At 44.9% G+C, this 20,163-nt stretch overlaps 1 protein-coding gene across 2 annotated transcripts in view; it reads left to right on the forward strand.

Moving 5' to 3' along the window:
- The window catches only part of aox6 (aldehyde oxidase 6), a 48,753-nt gene that overhangs the window by 28,462 nt on the left and 128 nt on the right, over positions 1-20,163 (forward strand). For both annotated transcript variants that reach the window (XM_061676646.1, XM_061676655.1), the window contains 7 exons: positions 14,483-14,557; positions 14,638-14,690; positions 17,502-17,616; positions 17,690-17,755; positions 17,881-18,069; positions 18,149-18,313; positions 19,105-20,163. The exon at positions 19,105-20,163 is cut by the window's right edge and continues 128 nt beyond it. In XM_061676646.1, the coding sequence (XP_061532630.1) occupies positions 14,483-14,557; positions 14,638-14,690; positions 17,502-17,616; positions 17,690-17,755; positions 17,881-18,069; positions 18,149-18,313; positions 19,105-19,155 (714 nt within the window). In that variant the 3' untranslated portion in view covers positions 19,156-20,163. The remainder of the gene's footprint in view (positions 1-14,482; positions 14,558-14,637; positions 14,691-17,501; positions 17,617-17,689; positions 17,756-17,880; positions 18,070-18,148; positions 18,314-19,104) is intronic.

The raw sequence follows: 20,163 nt of genomic DNA on the forward strand, positions 1-20,163 counted from the left end.
GGAGCTGGAAGAGCTGGTGACCAGGATGCGGAGGGTCCGAGAGGATTTTGCACGCTCTTGTCTTAGTTCTGGCAGCGTGCAAGTCCTCAAGGGTGGGTAGGGGGGTACAGACAATTCTTTCAGCAGTTTTGATTGTCCGTTGCAGTCGGAGTTTGTCCTTTTTTGTAGCAGCACCAAACCAGACTTTGATGGAAGAACACAGGAATGATTCGATGACCGCTGTGTAGAACTGTCTCAGCAGCTCCGGTGGCAGGCCGTGCTTTCTCAGAAGCCGCAGGAAGTACATCGTCTGCTGGGCCTTTTTGAGGATGGAGTTGATGTTGGTTGCCCACTTCAGGTCCTGAGAGACTGTAATGCCCAGGAACTTGAAGGTCTCGACGGTTGACACAAGGCAGCTGGACAACGTGAGAGGCAGCTGTGGTGAAGGATGCCTCCTGAAGTCCATGATCATCTCTACAGTCTTGAGCGTGTTCAGGTCCAGGTTGTGTCGGCCGCACCACAGCTCCAGCCGCTCCACTTCCTGTCGATATGCAGACTCGTCACCGTCCTTGATGAGGCCGATGACAGTGGTGTCATCAGCAAACTTCAGGAGTTTGACAGTCGGGTGCACTGAGGTGCAGTTGTTTGTGTAGAGAGAGAAGAGCAGGGGAGAGAGGACTCTACCTTGGGGCGCCCCAGTGCTGATGTTGCATGTGGATGAGGTGCCACAAACAAGACTAAAGCCATCGTATGCGTTAATGTGCTTATCACTATCCTCTATCATTTCAAGTGCTCTCTAAGCATCCATCCATCCATTTTCTGAGCCGCTTCTCCTCACGAAGGGTCGCGGGCGTGCTGGAGCCTATCCCAGCTATCATCGGGCAGGAGGCGGGGTACACCCTGAACTGGTTGCCAGCCAATCGCTGGGCACATACAAACAAACAACCATTCACACACACATTCACACCTACGGGCAATTTAGAGTTGTCAATTACCATGCATGTTTTTGGGATGTGGGAGGAAACCGGAGTGCCCGGAGAAAACTCACGCAGGCACGGGGAGAACATACAACTACATACATATCAAATCCCTTTCACCATCTCACATAGCAACTTGCACGCCATGTATTCAAACTCCGCATGCCTCGACTTACAGCGGCCCTCTTCAATCAGGTTTTAAAGGCGCCATAACACATCCGCCGGGCACACGCGTTAATTTATCTATTATTTAATTAATTTATCTATTATTTAATTAATTTCCCAGAATATTGTGTGCATGCCTATGTATACACACAATATGTATACCTTATTCATCCATCCATCCATCCATTTTCTGAGCCGCTTCTCATCACTAGGGTCGTGGGCGTGCTGGAGCCTATCCCAGCTGCCATCGGGCAGGAGGTGGGGTACACCCTGAACTGATTGCCAGCCAATCGCAGGGCACATACAAACAAACAAACATTTGCACTCACATTCACACCTACGGGCAATTTAGAGTCTTCAATTAACCTACCATGCATGTTTTGGAGATGTGGGAGGAAACCGGAGTGCCCGGAGAAAACCCACGCAGGCACGGGGAGAACATGCAAACTCCACACAGGTGGGGCCGGGGATTGAACCCCGGACCGCAGAACTGTGAGGCAGACGCTCTAACCAGTCATTCACCATGCCGCCATACCTTATTTATTTATGATATAAATATAACGGGTACCCTTTAAAGCACTTTACAAATATTTACATATATATTCATATAATTATATTCATCATAGTTCTAGGGTTTACCTTATATTGTGTACACAATTTATAAAACGTATCACACAGAATATTTATACCATTCACACTTAGTCCACGTTTTTTTTCCTATAATAGAGGCCTGCACAGGACGTTTCTGTGACACAACATGTCCGATCTGATTACTCGTGGAAACTCATGTGTCGGGATATAATGGTTAACCAGTGCTTTGATGACAGACCGCATTCGCACAAGGATAGGCTTTGGGCCATCCAGAAAATGTGTCGACAATCATTAATAAGTACCTTATGCCTTGGACTGGGACCATCATTGTCGGTTCAGTCCATTACCACCACATCATTCGGGCATCGGCCCATCTCAGTGTGTTGCAGTTCCCTCTTTGTTGTAGGGCCAATACTGAAATCTTGACATATATCACAAAAAACACAAAAATCTTTTACGTTACGCAGAAGATGAGGGTGCCACCAAAAGCGCAACTTGTACAGCATTGACACATAACTCTCATGTGTTGGGGCGTGTGCTTCCTCAACCACTAACCACATGGACTTTCCTGTCGTTAAGACCAGTCTCCTCGGGCCTCTCCTTGGGCCAAACCCTTCTCCTTGTCGTTATACTCAGCATCTTTCTTTTGCCACTCACGTTTGTCTTCCTTTGGCGCCACGCACTCCATCAACTGTTACCGCAGGGAGAAAGTCAATTAACTGATCCTGTTTAATAATAATTTTCTTCCTCATCCATTTGATAGCCTGCTACTTTTTTTTATTTAGCCGCAGCATCAGCCCCACCATTAATAAATAGTAACACTCTGACCTTCAGATAACTCCAGTGCCCTGCACATGACCAGCAGTTATGCAGCTTGAGCGGAAGGTTTCATAAAATAATTTGTGGACCAAAGCATTTGGAATTCAGAATTTGGGTCTCCGCAATGTGTTCAGCGGCCTCTTGTTTACAGGGATACTATGGCACGATAACAAAAGCAGTCGGGTCTACCTCAAATGTTACCAAAGTCACGGATGCACATAGACCCCCATCTGCAGGCCCCTCGGACCACAGTAAGTCCGGCAGCAAATTCAACAGCTGTGCGGCGTCCTCATGGTCCGAGAGCTCTCTGCCATGGAATTGCGCCAAAGTCACATGTTCCAATATTCCCCGTCCACCGTGGCACCCTGAATACAAAAACATTCAGTACTAGGAGAGTACAACACATTGGGTATTTGACCTTGTTGCCAATCATTTGCCAAATTGGATTTCCTTGCCATGGGTCCCAGTTCTCAGGCTTCATGACCTAGTGCAAGTGAAACTGAAATGTGTGTAAAAGATGTCAAACTCATCATAAACCACTCCCCCTGTTGTGGCGTCAAGGTGGAGGCAGCTGCCACACCTTGCTTCCCTATGTAAATACCTGTACTATTGAGCATCCAGTTTTCATCCTGTATTGACTCAAAGGCTTCTCTGTAAACAAATTCGTCATTTTTATCACAGTAGTGTGAGATGGAGGGGATCGATCGGAGGGCTGTAGGAGGCAAGAGAGTAAATTCAGGGCTTCCACCGCAGGAAGGCCGAGTAGACGCCGCCTCCCGCCTTTGTTTATGGTTTAGGTCGGGCCCAATATATGTCAGCGGTCGCTTCCTGAAGTTCATGTTGCACCATGTTCCATCCGGCGGACAATTTTCCACTCTCAGTTCATCACGGTCCCATCTGGGAACCGTATCGTCAGTCCGTCCGGGCTGCAAAGGATGGTAGCCCTGGTTTTGATAAGCAGATCTCTGCCCATCATATTCACTGGAGCCCCCCCCTTTCATCAGGACAAACTGATGTTAAGGTGTCTGTCCAGCAATCAAAATCGGCAGACTCATGGGCTCTCCTGCAAAGCTCATTAAGGTGGTCGTCTTCCCTTACGGGGATAAGAGGCTCTGCCTATCCTCCGTCCCCTGGCTCAGGGCTAATTGGGTATTCGGACCAGTCCTCATCAGAATCAGAATCAGAATCAAAACTCCTCATCGCAGTAATACTGGCTAGATGACTGTGGAGCCTGCTGCGGATGCTGTTGCCAGCGTGCCAGGCTCCTCTTTGAGGTGGGGCATCTCCGGGTCCCACTGGAGGTCTCTGTTACATCACTGGGGGAGCACTACATTGATTGATACCAGTGTCCATATTGACCTCAGTTGAAGCATGCTTGGTCCGGTGGAGGTCGGCGAGCGCTTCCCCTGCCCCCGTTGGTGTATCCCGTGTCACGACCCCTACGACATCCACATCTGCTTTTCTGCTTCCATTTTTTTTTTCAGTGGCCACTTTACGGGCCTGGGCCAATTGTAACTTCAAACGTTGTTCCTGCATGTCTTTTACCTTCTCTGATGATTTGTGTTGTCTGTCGACAAAACGTTTCAAATGGTGAGACACGTGACGATTAAAGTAGCTATCTCCCCCTTCCATGAGATCAGGTTCTTTAATAAGTTCAGTCCTAACTTCAGCTGGCAATGTGTCAAACAAAGCAATTCTATAAATAATATTTGCCTCCCTTAAACAGGAGGGATGTGACCTTGTCTTACGATGTCCAAATACTTGTGAGAACTGGCATCCATGATAGGTTTGAAGTCCGGGTGCCTCGTCCCCGGAGGGTGGGAACATGTCACGGATGACCGCGAACACTGGAGGAGCAAAAGGGGCAAATATAATTTCAGGCTTGACATTATTCAGACCAGACCGTGTCAAAATATTATCTGATTAATGAACCGAAATGCAACAGGCGCGAATCAATCTCACTACGTCAGCACACGTCAGGCTCATGCTGTCCGTCAACTTTTTTCAGCGCCTGGTTCCACATTTCACCGCCACCAGCCAGTCCGGGCAGCCGTTTCTGTAAAAACTCAAAATCTTTTAAAGACAATTTTTGGTATATTAACCCACCTTTTTGAATGTGGGCTCGTTATTTCCCCTCTCCAATTGGGCTGCCATTTGAGCAGCTCCCCCGACCGGCAAAGCCGGACAAAGGGAAGTCACTGGGGGGCCGCTTTTTGGAAGGTCCGTAATTGGATTTAGTGGAGAAGTTTGTCGCTCTTTTTTTTTCTTTTTTTTCCCCCCGCCGAACAAATGCCATGGCAGTGGACACCAGACAAATCTCATAAATTTTTCTCCTCAATTTTTCATTCTCTTCTATTTTTTAATTCAAATCTCTTTTCTCCATCCACCCTGCAGCGTCCAACTTTTCCTTCATCTTTTTTCCTTTCAGAATAACCTCTCTTTTTTCCTTCCGTTAATGTTAATGTTAATGTTAATCAGTTGATTTGAAAGGGGACAATGCAATTTCATAAAACACATGACGTACACATGGTTAAAAAAGCCAGAATTAGCCAGAAGGCTAGTTTTCATCTGTAGTCCCTAGCCATGATGTAAAAAAGCAGTAAAATACATCTACAAGACAATATAATACAGGATACATAATCAAAGATTTACTATACTATTAAGAGAGAAAAAAACCACAAATCATTTGATCATAACATGAAAACATCATAACATACTTGTCTTTTAGTGTTGGGAGCTATAGGTGTTAACAAGCCACATTTTCAGTTTTTGGTGAAGGCCTTGTATGTTTTAAGCAGTTTAACCACCTCAGGTACTGAGTTCCACTCACCAGCGCTCCTCACTGACCAGGCTGACTTACTGAAAGTGCTCCTGCGCAGAGGAATGATACAGTCACCTCTGACAGAGCCTCGAGTGACACGCTCAGAGCTGTTTCTTCGGCTGTTGAACTCAGCCAGAGGAGCTGGAGCCAAATCATGCAATACTTTATAAATCAAATTTAAATCTGCAAATATGTGAAGACTGTCCCAGTTTAAAAGACTGTATTTTTTAAAAATTGCACAGTGATGATAGTGCCTTGGTTTTTTATCCATCACTTTAATTATTGTTTGTACAAAACTTCCAATGTTTTTTTTGCATTCTGACCAGCCTGGGACCAACTGGTTATGCAATAGTTGAAGTGACTAAGAATCATTGAATGCAAGTACATTTTTGCGGCTTCAGTTGACATTGCATTTCGAATTGCATGAAAATTTGTGAGGTTTAATTTGATGTTTTTACACAATTTGTCAATATGGGCTTTAAAGGAAAGCTGTGAATCTATTATTAACCCAAGATATTTGTATTGGCTTATAATTTGCATTTTTTCTCCATTCACAAGTATGTCGGGGTCAGGTGATACTCTATTTGTTTTAGTGAAATACATGCCTACAGTTTTAGAAACGTTTAGCTGTAGACAGCACTCCTGCAACCAAGTTGTGACACAGGACATTGTATTAGTGAGTTTAGCAGCAACAGTATCTTTGGAGCGACCATGAACAAAGAAAACCATGTCGTCTGAATACATTACGCACTCCGCTTCAGAACAAACAGTGTGAAAATCGTTGATATAAAGACTAAATAAGCAGGGGCCTAATATTGATCCCTGAGGGACTCCAGAGGTTAGCCTAAGAGACTCAGATCTGCGGTTGTTAACTGATACAGATTGTGTTCGATCAGCTCACAGCTTTGCGAGAGAAGTTAAATTTTGAGAGCTTGGTAAGAAGAACAGAGTGATTTACTGTATCGCAAGCCTTCCTTAGGTCCAAGAACACCGCCCCTACAATTCCACCCTTGTCGAGAGAAGATTTTATTTTCTCAATGAAGAGGCATGGCGTGGAGAGAGGGGGAGCTGCTGTATAAGTAATGGACAATCTGCTCTGACACCCATCCATCCATCCATTTTCTGAGCCGTGTCTCCTCACTAGGGTTGCGGGGGTGCTGGAGCCTATCCCAGCTGTCATCGGGCAGGAGGCAGGGTACACCCTGAACTGGTTGCCAGCCAATCGCAGGGCACATACAAACAAACAACCATTCGCACTCACAGTCACACCTACGTGCAATTTTTAGAGTCTCCGATCAATGCATGTTTTTGGGATGTGGGAGGAAACTGGAGTGCCCGGAGAAAACCCACGCAGGCATGGGGAGAACATGCAAACTCCAAACAGGCGGGACCGGGGATTGAACCTCCTCAGTCCTCAGAACTGTGAGGCTGACGCTCTAACCAGTCGGTCACCGTGCCGTCTGCTCTGACACCCATTTTTCAGCAATTTTGGAATTGGCCGGAAGAATGCTTATAGGATTTAGAGACAGGGGTAACAATAGCAGATTTCCAGGCCTTTGAAAAGTGACCAGATGAAATTGAAAGATTAATGATTGAGGCAATAGGAGTAGCAAGAGTTGAACCTAGATCTTTGAGCATGTTCCTGTCCATTCCAAAAACATCCTTTGCCTTAGATGGTTTGAGTGAATGAATTAAATCGATAACTTTGGTCTCAGTAATATTTGTAATAGTAAAGAACTGCGTTGCAGACAATGCAGGGTATTCCTTCCTTTGTTTTACTGCAAATTTAGCAGAGATTTCTGACACAGATTCAATGAAGTAGTTGTTAGAAGCATCAGCCATCACTTGAGGTTCCGTCAGGATGTTTCCATTTAATTGAATTTGCATTAGTTTTGTTTTGTTATTTTGTGTATCACCCAATAGTTTTTTTTATATAATTCCAGGTTATTTTAGAATTTCCCTTTGCGCTATTCAAATCAGTAATGAAAAAGTCAGCTTTAGATTTTCTCATTTCTTTCACTACCCTATTTCTCAGTGAAATAAATTGGTGTCTATTGTGTCCTGATTTGACCGACAACTTCAAGGAATGATCTCGTTCTTTCATCAGTTTCAGAATAAATTTGTTTAACCAAGGAAGGGGATTCTTTCTAGCTTTTAGTTTAATTATCCGTGTAAATTGTATAATATTTTTTTGTATTTTGTTGGCAAATTTAGAACAATCCTCATCTAAATTTTTGCCAGCAAGTAATTCATCCCAGTTTACCTCTTGGATAGAATCTTTGAAATTTTGTTGTTCATGTTTTGGTATCCTATAAGATTCAGTGGTGGCCAAGGGTTTGAAGCGCTTTTTATTTAATTTTCTTGTGACCGTGTGAGCATATTGTATGGCTTCAAGATCCTTTCTGGCCTATTAGTAAAAGCTAGATCAATCTGAGTGCGGGTGGACTTTGTAACTCTGAAACTCATCTGCTACGTGAAACAACGTACATTCCTTTTTCTTTTTCCACTTTGCCCACACACTTCTAAATCCTGCTTGTTTCTTTTTCTGTCAGCTAACAACTGACCTTCTATTTCAATCCACAAATCCTCCAATGACTTCTGGTAATCATTCCGATACATATCGCATTCATTACCTCGACACTCGACTGTCCAATTCACACCCCAGGGTTTTGGTGGCACACTCATCTTATTCTAAATCGGTTTTTGGGGGTCCCAAAATCCCCAACGTCTACCGAAACGTTACAATTTGAAACCGCGTCTGACTTCAAGTCAGTCTACGACGGGACAAGTAGGTACCTCGTTACCATACTTTTTCCCAGGATCTCATTATCCTGGTCGGTCAGGAACCTCGTTACCCTGACTTCCAATTAACACAACAATAACAACACAATGTCCTAGTAACTATTGACAATGAAACAACTGTACCACAAGTCTCCCAAATTTCACAATTTCCAATGTGCAGAATTTGTGATTTAATCAAACAGGTTTCTGCTCCCCTTTATCTGTCGGTGCACCGGGGAGGTTGCAGTCCAATTGAATCCCTGTCCACTCCTCTGTCTTTTTATCTAATGCCCTTCCAGGATCACGTATGGGGTCACCATTTGTAGGAACCGCAATTTTATAATCACCTGTTACACTCGAGGTTCCATGCATGTTACTTTTCGTGAAAGAACTACAATTATAACTTCTTCCCTTGTCCCTTTAGGGGTCGCCACAGCGCGTCATCCTTTTCCATGTAAGCCTATCTCCTGCATCCTCCTCTCGAACACCAACTGCCCTCATGTCTTCCCTCACGATATCTATCAACCTCTTTGGTCTTCCTCTAGCTCTCCTGCCTGGCAGCTCCATCTTCATCATCCTTCTACCAATATACTCACTAATTCTCCTCTGGACATGTACAAACCATCGAAGTCTGCTCTCTCTAACTTTGTCTCCAAATCATCATCCAAGCAGAGGCTCTTCTGTCAGATAACACACCTTCCTCCACCTGTTCAACCTGCTTGGATCCGTTTCTTCACTTCCTGACCACACTCACCATTGCTCTGGACGGTTGACCCCAAGTATTTAAAGTCCTGCATTTAACCTCGTGTCTCATTCTTTCTGGTCGCCAGTTCATTGTACCTTGTTGTCACGTTCCAGCATTCCTTGTTTCCACGTCACCGACTCATAGTAAGACTAGACCCTGTTTTGATTATTGACCTTGCCTTTTTGCCTCACATTTTTGGATACTGTTGCCTTTTCGGATTGCCTGCCTGTGTACCAACCTCTGTCCATTTATTAAACCTCTCTTTTTGAAACAGTCCATTGGAATTGGAGTCGTGCATTTTGGGTCCTGTCCTTTGTTCCGTTCATGACACAGACACAAACTTGATTGCTCCTGCAAGCTGATGTGGAAGCTGATCTACTCTGGCCAGATGGGCAAAATAGCCACGCAATTAATTTTGGACCTTTCAAACCCCCAAAATATGGTAGGATTAGATGCAAAGAAATGAATTTAGCTTGCACAATGTTATTTAGCAAACCTGAGATAAATTGCGGTGCATCTCTAAATACCGCATCTGAAAGGCAGATGTGAACCAGCACAGGGTTTGGTAACAGAGAATGCTTCCAATATCTATCCATCCATCCATCCATCCATTTTCTACCGCTTATTCGGGTCGGGTCACGGGGGCAGTAGCTTTAGCAGGGACGCCCAGACTTCCCTCTCCCCAGCCACTTCATCCAGCAATTCCGGGGGGGTCCCGAGGCGTTCCCAGGCCAGCCGAAGGATGTAGTCTCTCCAGCGTGTCCTGGGTCGTCCCCGGGGTCTCCTCCTGGTGGGACGTGCCCGGAACACCTCACCAGGGAGGCGTCCGGGAGGCATCCGAATCAGATGCCCCAGCCACCTCATCTGGCTCCTCTCAATGCGGAGGAGTAGCAGCTCTACTCTATGATCTTCCCGGATGACCGAGCATCTCACCCTATCTCTAAGGGAGAGCCCGGACACCCTGCAGAGGAAACTCATTTCGGCCGCTTGTATCCGGGATCTTGTTCTTTCGGTCACGACCCACAGCTCATGACCATAGGTGAGGGTAGGAACGAAGATCGACTGGTAAATTGAAAGCTTCGCCTTTCGGCTTAGCTCCTTCTTTACCACAACGGACCGATACAAAGTCCGCATCACTGCAGACGCTGCACCGATCCGCCTGTCGATCTCCCGTTCCATTCTTCCCTCACTTGTGAACAAGACCCCAAGATACTTGAACTCCTCCACTTGGAGCAGGATCTCATCCCCGACCTGGAGAGGGCATGCCACCCTTTTCCGACTGAAGACCATGGTCTCAGATTTGGAGGTGCTGATTCTCATCCCAGCCGCTTCACACTCGGCTGCGAACTGCTCCAGTGAGAGTTGGAGCTCACGGCGTGATGAAGCCAACAGAACCACATCATCAGCAAAAAGCAGAGATGCAATACTGAGGCCACCAAACCGGACCCCCTCTTCGCCTCGGCTGCGCCTAGAAATTCTGTCCATAAAAGTTATTAACAGAATCGGCGACATAGGGCAGCCTTGGCGGAGTCCAACCCTCACCGGGAACGAGTCCGACTTACTGCCGGATATGCGGACCAAACTCTGACTCCGGTTGTACAGGGACCGAACAGCCCATATCAGAGGGTTCGGTACCCCATACTCCCGAAGCACCCTCCACAGGACTCCCCGAGGGACATGGTCGAACGCCTTCTCCAAGTCCACAAAACACATGTAGACTGGTTGGGCGAACTCCCATGCACCCTCGAGGACCCTGCCGAGGGTGTAGAGCTGGTCCACTGTTCCACGGCCAGGACGAAAACCACACTGCTCCTCCTGAATCTGAGATTCGACTTCCCGATGGACCCTCCTCTCCAGCACCCCTGAATAGATCTTACCAGGGAGGCTGAGCAGTGTGATCCCCCTGTAGTTGGAACACACCCTCCGGTCCCCCTCTGCCAATCCAGTCTGCCAATCCAGAGGCACTGTCTGCCAATCCAGAGGCACTGTCCCCGATGTCCGCGCGATGTTGCAGAGGCATGTCAACCAGGACAGCCCCACAACATCCAGAGCCTTTAGAAACTCCGGGCAAATCTCATCCACCCCCGGGGCCCTGCCACCGAGGAGCTTTTTAACTACCTCGGTAACCTCAAACCCAGATGTAGGAGAGCCCGCCTCAGAGAACCCACATTCTGCTTCCTCATGGGAAGGCGTGTCGGTGGAATTGAGGAGGTCTTGGAAGTATTCTCCCCACCGACTCACAAAGTCCCGAGTCGAGGTCAGCAGCGCCCCATCCTCACTATACACAGTGTTGGTGGTGCACTGCTTTCCTCTCCTGAGACGTCGGACCAGAATTTCCATGAAGCCGTCCGGAAGTCTTTCTCCATGGCCTCACCGAACTCCTCCCATACCCGAGTTTTTGCTTCAGCGACCACCAGAGCTGCATTCCGCTTGTCCAGCCGGTACCCATCAGCTGCCTCAGGAGTCCCACAGGCCAAAAAGGCCCAATAGGACTCCTTCTTCAGCTTGGTCGCTCACCGTTGGTGTCCACCAACGGGTTCGGGGATTGCCGCCACGACAGGCACTGACCACCTTATGGCCACAGCTCCGGTCGGCCGCCTCAGCAATGGAGGCACAGAACATGGTCCACTCGGACTCGATGTCCTCCGCCGCCCCCGGAACATGAGCAAAGTTCTGTCGGAGGTGGGAGTTGAAACTCCTTCTGACAGGGGATTCTGCCAGACGTTCCCAGCAGACCCTCACAGTACGTTTGGGCCTGCCACGTCGGACCGGCATCTTCCCCCACCATCGAAGCCAACTCACCACCAGGTGGTGATCAGTTGACAGCTCCGCCCCTCTCTTCACCCGAGTGTCCAAGACATGCGGCCGCAAGTCCGATGACACGACCACAAAGTCGATCATCGAACTGCGACCTAGGGTGTCCTGGTGCCAAGTGAACGTGTGGACAACCTTTATGCTTGAACATGGTGTTCGTTATGGACAATCCGTGACGAGCACAGAAGTCCAATAACAGAAGACCGCTCGTGTTCTGATCGGGGTGGCCGTTCCTCCCAATCACGCCCTTCCAGGTCTCACTGTCATTGCCCACGTGAGCTTTGTAGTCCCCCAACAGAACAATGGAGTCTCCAGCGGGAGCGCTCTCCAGCACCCCCTCCAAGGACTCCAAAAAGGGTGGGTACTCTGAACTGCTGTTTGGTCCATAGGCACAAACAACAGTCAGGACCTGTCCCCCCACCTGAAGGCGGAGGGAGGCTACCCTCTCGTCCACCGGGGTGAACCCCAACGTACAGGCGCCGAGCCGGGGGGCAATAAGTATACCCACACCTGCTCTGCGCCTCTCACCGTGGGCAACTCCAGAGTGGAAGAGAGTCCAACCCCTCTCGAGAGGACTGGTACCAGAGCCCAAGCTGTGTGTGGAGGCGAGTCCGACTATATCTAGTCGGAACTTCTCGACCTCACACACCAGCTCGGGCTCCTTCCCTGTCAGAGAGGTGACATTCCACGTCCCTAGAACCAGCTTCTGTAGCCGGGGATCGGATCGCCAAGGTCCCCGCCTTCGACCACCGCCCAGCTCACACTGCACCCGACCCCTATGGCCCCTCCCACAGGTGGTGAGCCCATGGGAAGGGGGACCCACGTTACCCTTTCGGGCTGTGCCCGGCCGGGCCCCATGGGTGCAGGCCCGGCCACCAGGCGCTCGCCTTCGAGCCCCACCACCAGGCCTGGCACCGGTGCGGGGCCCCGGTGACCCGCATCCGGGCAAGGGAAAATGAAGTCCATTGTTTGTCATCATCATTAGGGGTCTTTGAGCCGTGCTTTGTCTGGTCCCTCACCTAGGACCTGTTTGTCATGGGTGACCCTGCCAGGGGCATAAAGCCCCAGACAACTTAGCTCCTAGGATCACTGGGACACACAAACCCCTCCACCACGACAAGGTGACGGCTCAAGGAGGGGGCTTCCAATATCTCAACATTATTATTTATAATACATAACAAAAGTGGTGGCCGGTTGTCGTGGCGCCTCGGTGGGACCGGCGGACCGCCCTAGGTCCCTCGGTGTGGGACGTGTCCCATCCGCTGGGCTGCTCTCAGGTGGACTCCTGGGCCCCATCCCGCCTCTCGATTGATAGGGTGGGGTCCTCAGCCAGGCACAGCAATTAGAGGACACTTCTGTCAGTCATCGTGCATGCGAAACGGTGTCAATTCACTTGTGTCCGCAGGCACACACCCCTGGGACTTTTTCGATGGGTGTTGGGCAACTCGCTTCTTGCGGCAAATAACTCATGAATATGCAAATTCCCCTCACCCACACTCTGGTCCTATAGACATTTATAATTTACATAGCCACTCCCACCACACTTCAGTTGTAGACGACTGTTGTCCTGCATGCTTCCTCTCCTGTCCTTGTGCTGTCCTTCCGTCACAGGGTGTAGCACTACTGCCCCAAACAACACTCAGATCTAATGTGTCATTGTTCTCGATATATAAGGATTTACTTTTCTCATCTTGTTTACAGTTAGTACTTTGTCTTTTTTTGTCTTCTTTTCTTGTTCCCCTCCAGAAACCTTGCTCTGTTCACCTGGTGGACTCTGATTCTCACTAAATAACCATTCTAATACTAAGAAACCGAAGTGGCAGCTTAAAAACTCCACTGTGACACAATAAAACTGTTCCGGGATAAAAGGGATACATATCCTCCATTCTGCTTGCCAAAAAAAAAAAAACCTAATAGACACCAGAGTTCTGAAAGCTAGGGATGTTGATTTTGATGATACATTGTTATATACAGTACTTAAGGAGGCTGAACTATACATCATGAGTAAATTTATTTTTTATAGTATTTGCTTTCTACAAAGGTTATTTGAACCAAATAACCAAAGGTTATTTAGTTCAAAATATTTTTAACGTAGTTTTTTAAATTTCAATTTACAACCTTATTTTAATAGCCTCTGCCTCTCTGTGTCTAGTAAAACCAGCCTGTTGAGGTAACAGTTGAGGAGAGAGAAGAGAGTCTACATATACTGTACAAGCTTCATAACATATATACACCTCATCGCAATAATTACATTTGTTTGGAAAAATAATAAAATACATTCCTTCGGGGAATACATACAAAAATTACTAGTTGGTTGTGCTACGTGAATTATGAGGGGCCGGTCTAAGCTAAAAATGCCAGAACCGATTTATTTTTTTGTTCCATTCCACCACTGGTTGGTTCTAATTTAACTCTAGGTCCTTTCCACCCTTTGTATGGTTCAGTTGGTCGGGTGTGAACACAACAAACAACCTCTGGTGTTGACCAAATCAACCTTTCTGAGACTTCCTGGAAGTGGTCTTGGTAACGTTCTAAGCACACTGAAAACCATCCGACCTCAGTCCTCTTCAGCCTTCATATGAGCGCGTTAATTTTTATCCTAAATGGCTCTGTAGTTGGCTCCTCTTTTGTATTCTGTGATGTAATATTTGCTTAAAGGACACTTTTTTCACATATATTTTTTCATTCTCCCAACAATACATTTTACAGTGCAGACTGTGTTTATCTTTTTAACGTTTAACTACAAGTGTGAATATAGCCTTAAATATTTTCTGTTATTTCTTTCTTTAGAACGCCTGCCAAACTCTTTACCAGCGACTGGAGCCAATCCGACAGAAGAACCCCAAAGGAACGTGGGAGAGTTTGGTGTGCTGAGATGAGAAATGTGACTGAGACTGTGTTGCACACATAACAGCTTCAATAGTATGTAATGACTCTCTTCGCAGGTCAGTGCAGCCGTTAAGGAGAAGATTAGTTTGTCTGCTACTGGATTTCACAGGTGAGTCTGTAACATACCACATCAGACTTCACATCTTAAAGAAACACAAGAGTACATCCACACAGTGTTAAAGAAAATCTAAAAGAAGGCATAGCAAATAGCAGCATATATGGTGGTAGACAGGGGTATATATAGCATGAGCAAAGATATTAACATGTTTGGATACGAAGTATAATGCCTTTTACCTTAACTTATGAGTTTTTCAATTTACGAGGCGTCGCTTGATTGATATTTTTGTTTGTTGTGAGCATAATTTGAGTTATGAGTGAGGTTCAGATACGCAACGGCTCGAGTGTATTGAAAAATAATTGGTAATGGAGTGCCATTACCTATAGTACCTTAGCCCTTCGCCTTTGTCTTTCCCCTCTCCCTTTTTAGCTCTCTGTTTGCAGGGAATTGGGACAACAATACTGCATGTCATCACCCCTCGCCACCTACATGCTGTGTCGTAGGCAGACGCGACAATTGTTTACATTTACAAGATGCGATCTTGTATCAAAAGAATGTCACTATTATAAATTGCTTTTTTTTTAAATTCAATTTGTCTGGCTGTTTAAGGGAATATGCAATTTCTAAAGGTGACTGGTATGTTGAAATTGCTTATAACACAGCTGTTTTCTACCAAATGGTAAGGTATACATTTCTACCGTATATTTCGTTTTTAACTACTATATGAACACATTTTCATAGAAGGAACAGATTTTGACAAACTGACTTTTATGGCCTAATGTCTGCCAATAAATAACACCAACAACCAGCGCAAAACACACATCAAACATTTGCTAAAAAAAACCATCTCAAACCCAATAGAATACAGCTTTTTTTTGTCAATGTCACAGGAACAAGGAAAATCAGTTCGCCATCTCACAATTTGCAATGTTGACGTAAAATATATAAGCACACACTTAGCCACAAGACAAATTTATTTCAAGAGCATACAGTTATTCACATTTTGGAGAATTTACATATGATATGGTGGTGGTGTGACTATTTAAATTCAGGCATTGCAAGGATTTCTTTATTTGAAAAATTTAAAATATGTTCAGTATAATAAATAGGAAATATATCAAACATAAATATAAAAATAGAAATGGCAATATAACGTTAAGAACATCAAAGGAACTCTAGAATAAAATTTTGCGTCCATTGACTTTTTGGCACTGGGCTTGTAGTTCTGGAGTGCTGTGTGATGTTGTAAGAAGGCAGTTGTCTTGTGGAGTACCTGTAGAGGAAAATGGTTATTAGGTCAGCCTCTTGCGTTTCCATGAAGTTAATCAATGTTAGATTAGGGTATTCACAGCTAGCAGCTTCACAACGATGAAACACTGCATTACATGAGTGATTATGCAGCTAAACGATTTGGAAACTGAACGTCACAGTTTTCAGAAGCGACATTAGCAGCGACACTACAGTAGCTATGAAGCTTCTGAATGTGACTTAGCTTTCTAATAATGTGGTCTAATTGTTCATAAAATACAGTGCATTAAGTCCGTTTGCTGTGAATTTGTCACCATAGTCTGACACTGGACTAGCGATGCTTGTTATAACGAGCCATTTACCAACAACTCAAAACGTAGGGTTAGGGTTACAAATATTTACGTTGAGGAATAAAGAATTAAATATCCGATACAGAATTGTCATTAGTATGAATATCATATGCCTACTTACATTTCTGTACAGTTGAACCTCGATAGAACAAACTAATAGTCCGATATAGCCGATTGTGCGTTACATTGAAGCACTTATTTTTAGGCCATATGCACCCGTGTTACTGTACAGTACAAAATTATTGTTTTGTAGGTTTTTTTCGTGACCTAAGATAGTTCAGAGTTATTCTAAGCAAATATTTTAAAAAGCTGGAAAATCTTTGAAAGTTTCACATTTAATCCAAACTTATCACACCGGTGTGCCTGGTCATGGTGACATTGTTGACATACAGTACTCATCATAGGTGAGTCACTTTCATGAGACGCGAGGAATTTGTGTGCTTCCTAGTTCCTAGTTTTTTTGACAAAAAAAATAAATAAATGAATAAATGTTACTGTACCAAAAATAGTATGTTCCAGACTCCAAAGTCTGGTTCTTTGTACTCTTCAGAGTTAACGCCATATCCATGGCACTCTCTCTCTCTGCTCAATGTACAATAGACACTAGATATAGCCATCGTCGCATGGCTGCCACGTCAATGCCCCACATTCAACATGGTCGACACATCGACACGGGAAGATCTAATATTATTGTATATCTGTGACCTGGAAATACATCAGTCCCATTCTCTGCCTGCATTGCACCACAGTGCCAGTAAACAACAGTGGCCAATTCTGAAACTAACGGACTCTCAGTGGCATTTTAAGTGACAAATGGAAACTATTTTGGACACATTCGTTTAGTCCCAACAGTCCGTTTTATCCGATATCCATTATATCGGGGTCCGTTTTATCGAGGTTCAACTGTACTTACTTCATTGTTCGTTCCGTCGTCTTGTAAGCAAGCTCTTCCTTAGTCAGCATGGGTGGAGCTGGAGTCATACTCCTCACTTTCAAGTGAGGTCTGGACCAAACTTGGTTTGAAGGGGTATGTAGCCCTTCAGCTTAGCCCTACCCAACCAGAAGGCTAAGGGGTGAAACAAGGGCGAAGCGGTAGAATTGGGATTGACCCTTAAAGACCGAGTGGTATGGCGTAAGTAATTTGACATACAAACTTGGTCATGGAATTAATTTAACTTGTAAGTCAAGGTACCTATGTAGTCAAATTAAATGTCTTAAGTTGACTGAACTGTGCATGCAGAAATACTGACTCCTGCATTTTCAGGGGTGCGGACACCCACATGGACTGGGACAAGATGGAGGGTCAGCCCTATCCTTACTACACGTATGGTGTCTGCTGTTGCGAGGTGGAGCTGGACTGCCTCACCGGAGACTACAGGGTCCGTTCAGTGACGGGTCTCAGTCTATTGCTGTGCAGAAGACACTCATGTTGTTTTTTTCTGGTCCTTATAGACAGTGATGACAAACATAGTGGTCGACATTGGCCAAAGTTTGAACCCATCTGTGGACATTGGCCAGGTGAGACTGTTTGAGACTGAAGGCGATTCAGAGCAGCCTATAGTTGTTTTTCCAAAAGAGAAATACAATTAATGATGGTAAATAAAGTAGCAATTATGTCCTTTGTCACAAATTTCCTGGTGCAGATTGAAGGCGCCTTCATGCAGGGTTTGGGTCTGTTCACACTGGAGGAGTTAAAGTTTTCTCCCTCCGGTCTTCTGTACACTCGAGGTCCAGCTCAGTACAAATTGCCTGCTGTGTGCGACATGCCACTAAGTTTCAACGTCTATCTCCTCTCTGACTCCTACAATCCCCATGCCATATTCTCATCCAAGGTCAGACGTTGTGGTGAGCAGGTATCTCTTTGCTAGTTGAGCTGTCTGGACTTTAATTTCTGATCTGTTTTTCCTTCAGGGTATTGGTGAACCCATACTCTTCTTGGGGAGTACAGTGTTCTTTGCCATTAAAGATGCTGTTGCAGCAGCACGCAAAGAGGTCGGCCTTACAGGTCCGTTTTCTTTGGACAGCCCAGCTACTGCAGACAGGATTTGCCTTGCGTGTGCATCCCCCTTCACTCAGGTGTGAAGCTTTACTCTTAATTATAAACAGGGTGATTGAAAAGTACTACTTATTTGAAAATACTTCTAAATGATTTACTTATTATATTTTTTCCTTTTTGTTTGTTATTTTACATATTATAATTTAATCCATATTTTCTCACATTTATTTTGTTTTTTCGTAATGTATGAGAATTCAACTCACATAGTGGTGTGGGAGGACTTGGGACAGGATTGCGGGTCCATTCATTCTTCTCAGTACCATTAATGCTTAAAAGTACCTGACGATGCTGGCCAGTTATCAGTGCTTGGAAGAATGTTGAAGATTTGATTTTCATGCAAGATGGGGCCCCTCCAAATTTTGCAATTGTATTTGGTGATTGGCTGAATGGTCCATATCAGTGGCCATCCAGGAGTCCCGCATCAACACCCTGTAAATATTTTCTTTGGGATTGGCTAAAGGAGCAACTCTACTGTATGAGACGTTGTGTCTTTCATCTCACAAGGGTTCCTGGTGAAATCAGTTGACTTCTTTCCTTGGCGGCTCGAGAAGCTGATTGACAATTCTTCTGCCCAGATCCAATCCTAAATAAAACCTGTGGCTAAACGCAAATGTTCTTCTCATATACATTTCTTTCAAAAAAATCATACATTAAAGAACAAACAGAAAAAAATTACAACATATTTATTGTAAATTTACATCACCCTGGAGTTGAGTTTTAATTGTTATACTGATTGTCAGTAATTGGCAATTGTCAGGATTTTTGTACTGTGATAAATCATGAATTCTACATTTTCTGTTTTGATTTTCAGAATGAAGAGAATGAAACAGGATGTTTGCAACCATGGGCCATAGACATCTAAAAGGCTCTGCCACCAAAAGTGTCTGTTGACAGTTATTTTAGTAACAAGTAACCTCTGATTATTAGAATATGTACTCTGCTTGCTTCTCTTTCAAATGTGACCAATTGAAACATCTCTATCTGCTGTTATGCTCACTTCAATAAGACGCATCAAGGAATTGTAAATTAGACAAAAGGTAGTGTTTTTGACAGCGCTTAACTACATTAACAGGTACATAATGAGGCTTGTGCCACCCTAAAAACCACAAGATTCTGCATTCAAAAATTATTTCAAACTCTTGGTTTAAATAAACAACAAAAACCATCATACAACATGTAATATTACTCTTTAGTGCTGTAGAAGCCCATAAGACAATAACAGCCAATAAGGTAATAACGGCCCATAACGTAATAAATGTTCCCTTTTTCAAATGTAATGGGCCCATAATGTTTTAACTGGCCAGTAAATTCATATCTTAATATGTTATTGGGTGTTTATTACGTTATTGGCCTGGTTAAAAAAAAATAATAATAAAATAAATCTTTGCAAATGTAATAACTGAGCCCATAACATATTAATAATATACTAATATCACTTTATTTAACTTTTTAATTTTTGGAAATAACTGAAAATGCATACTCTCCCATCGCTGTCTCTCTCGCTCTCCCTCTCTCCATGTATTTGTATATATATATATACACACACACACACACACACACACATAAACAACCACTCACACTTACAGATGAATTAGTCTTCAATTAACTTTCCATGCATGTTTTAGGAATGTGGGAGGGAACCAGAGTACCCAGAGAAACCCCACATACTGTAGGCATGGGGAAATCATGCAAACTCCACACAGGAAGGCCAGATCAAGCCAGATTTGATCTCACAATCTCAGAACTGTGAGGCAGACATGTGAACCAACTATCCAACCTGATATAAAGCATTACAATGAAAAGCAGTAAAATATGGTGTTAATTTAGCGTGCCTTGTTATTATGCCGTTTGTAACCTCGAAATGTCATAT

This window comes from Phycodurus eques, chromosome 1, assembly GCF_024500275.1.
Source record: "Phycodurus eques isolate BA_2022a chromosome 1, UOR_Pequ_1.1, whole genome shotgun sequence".
Lineage (NCBI taxonomy): Eukaryota > Metazoa > Chordata > Actinopteri > Syngnathiformes > Syngnathidae > Phycodurus > Phycodurus eques.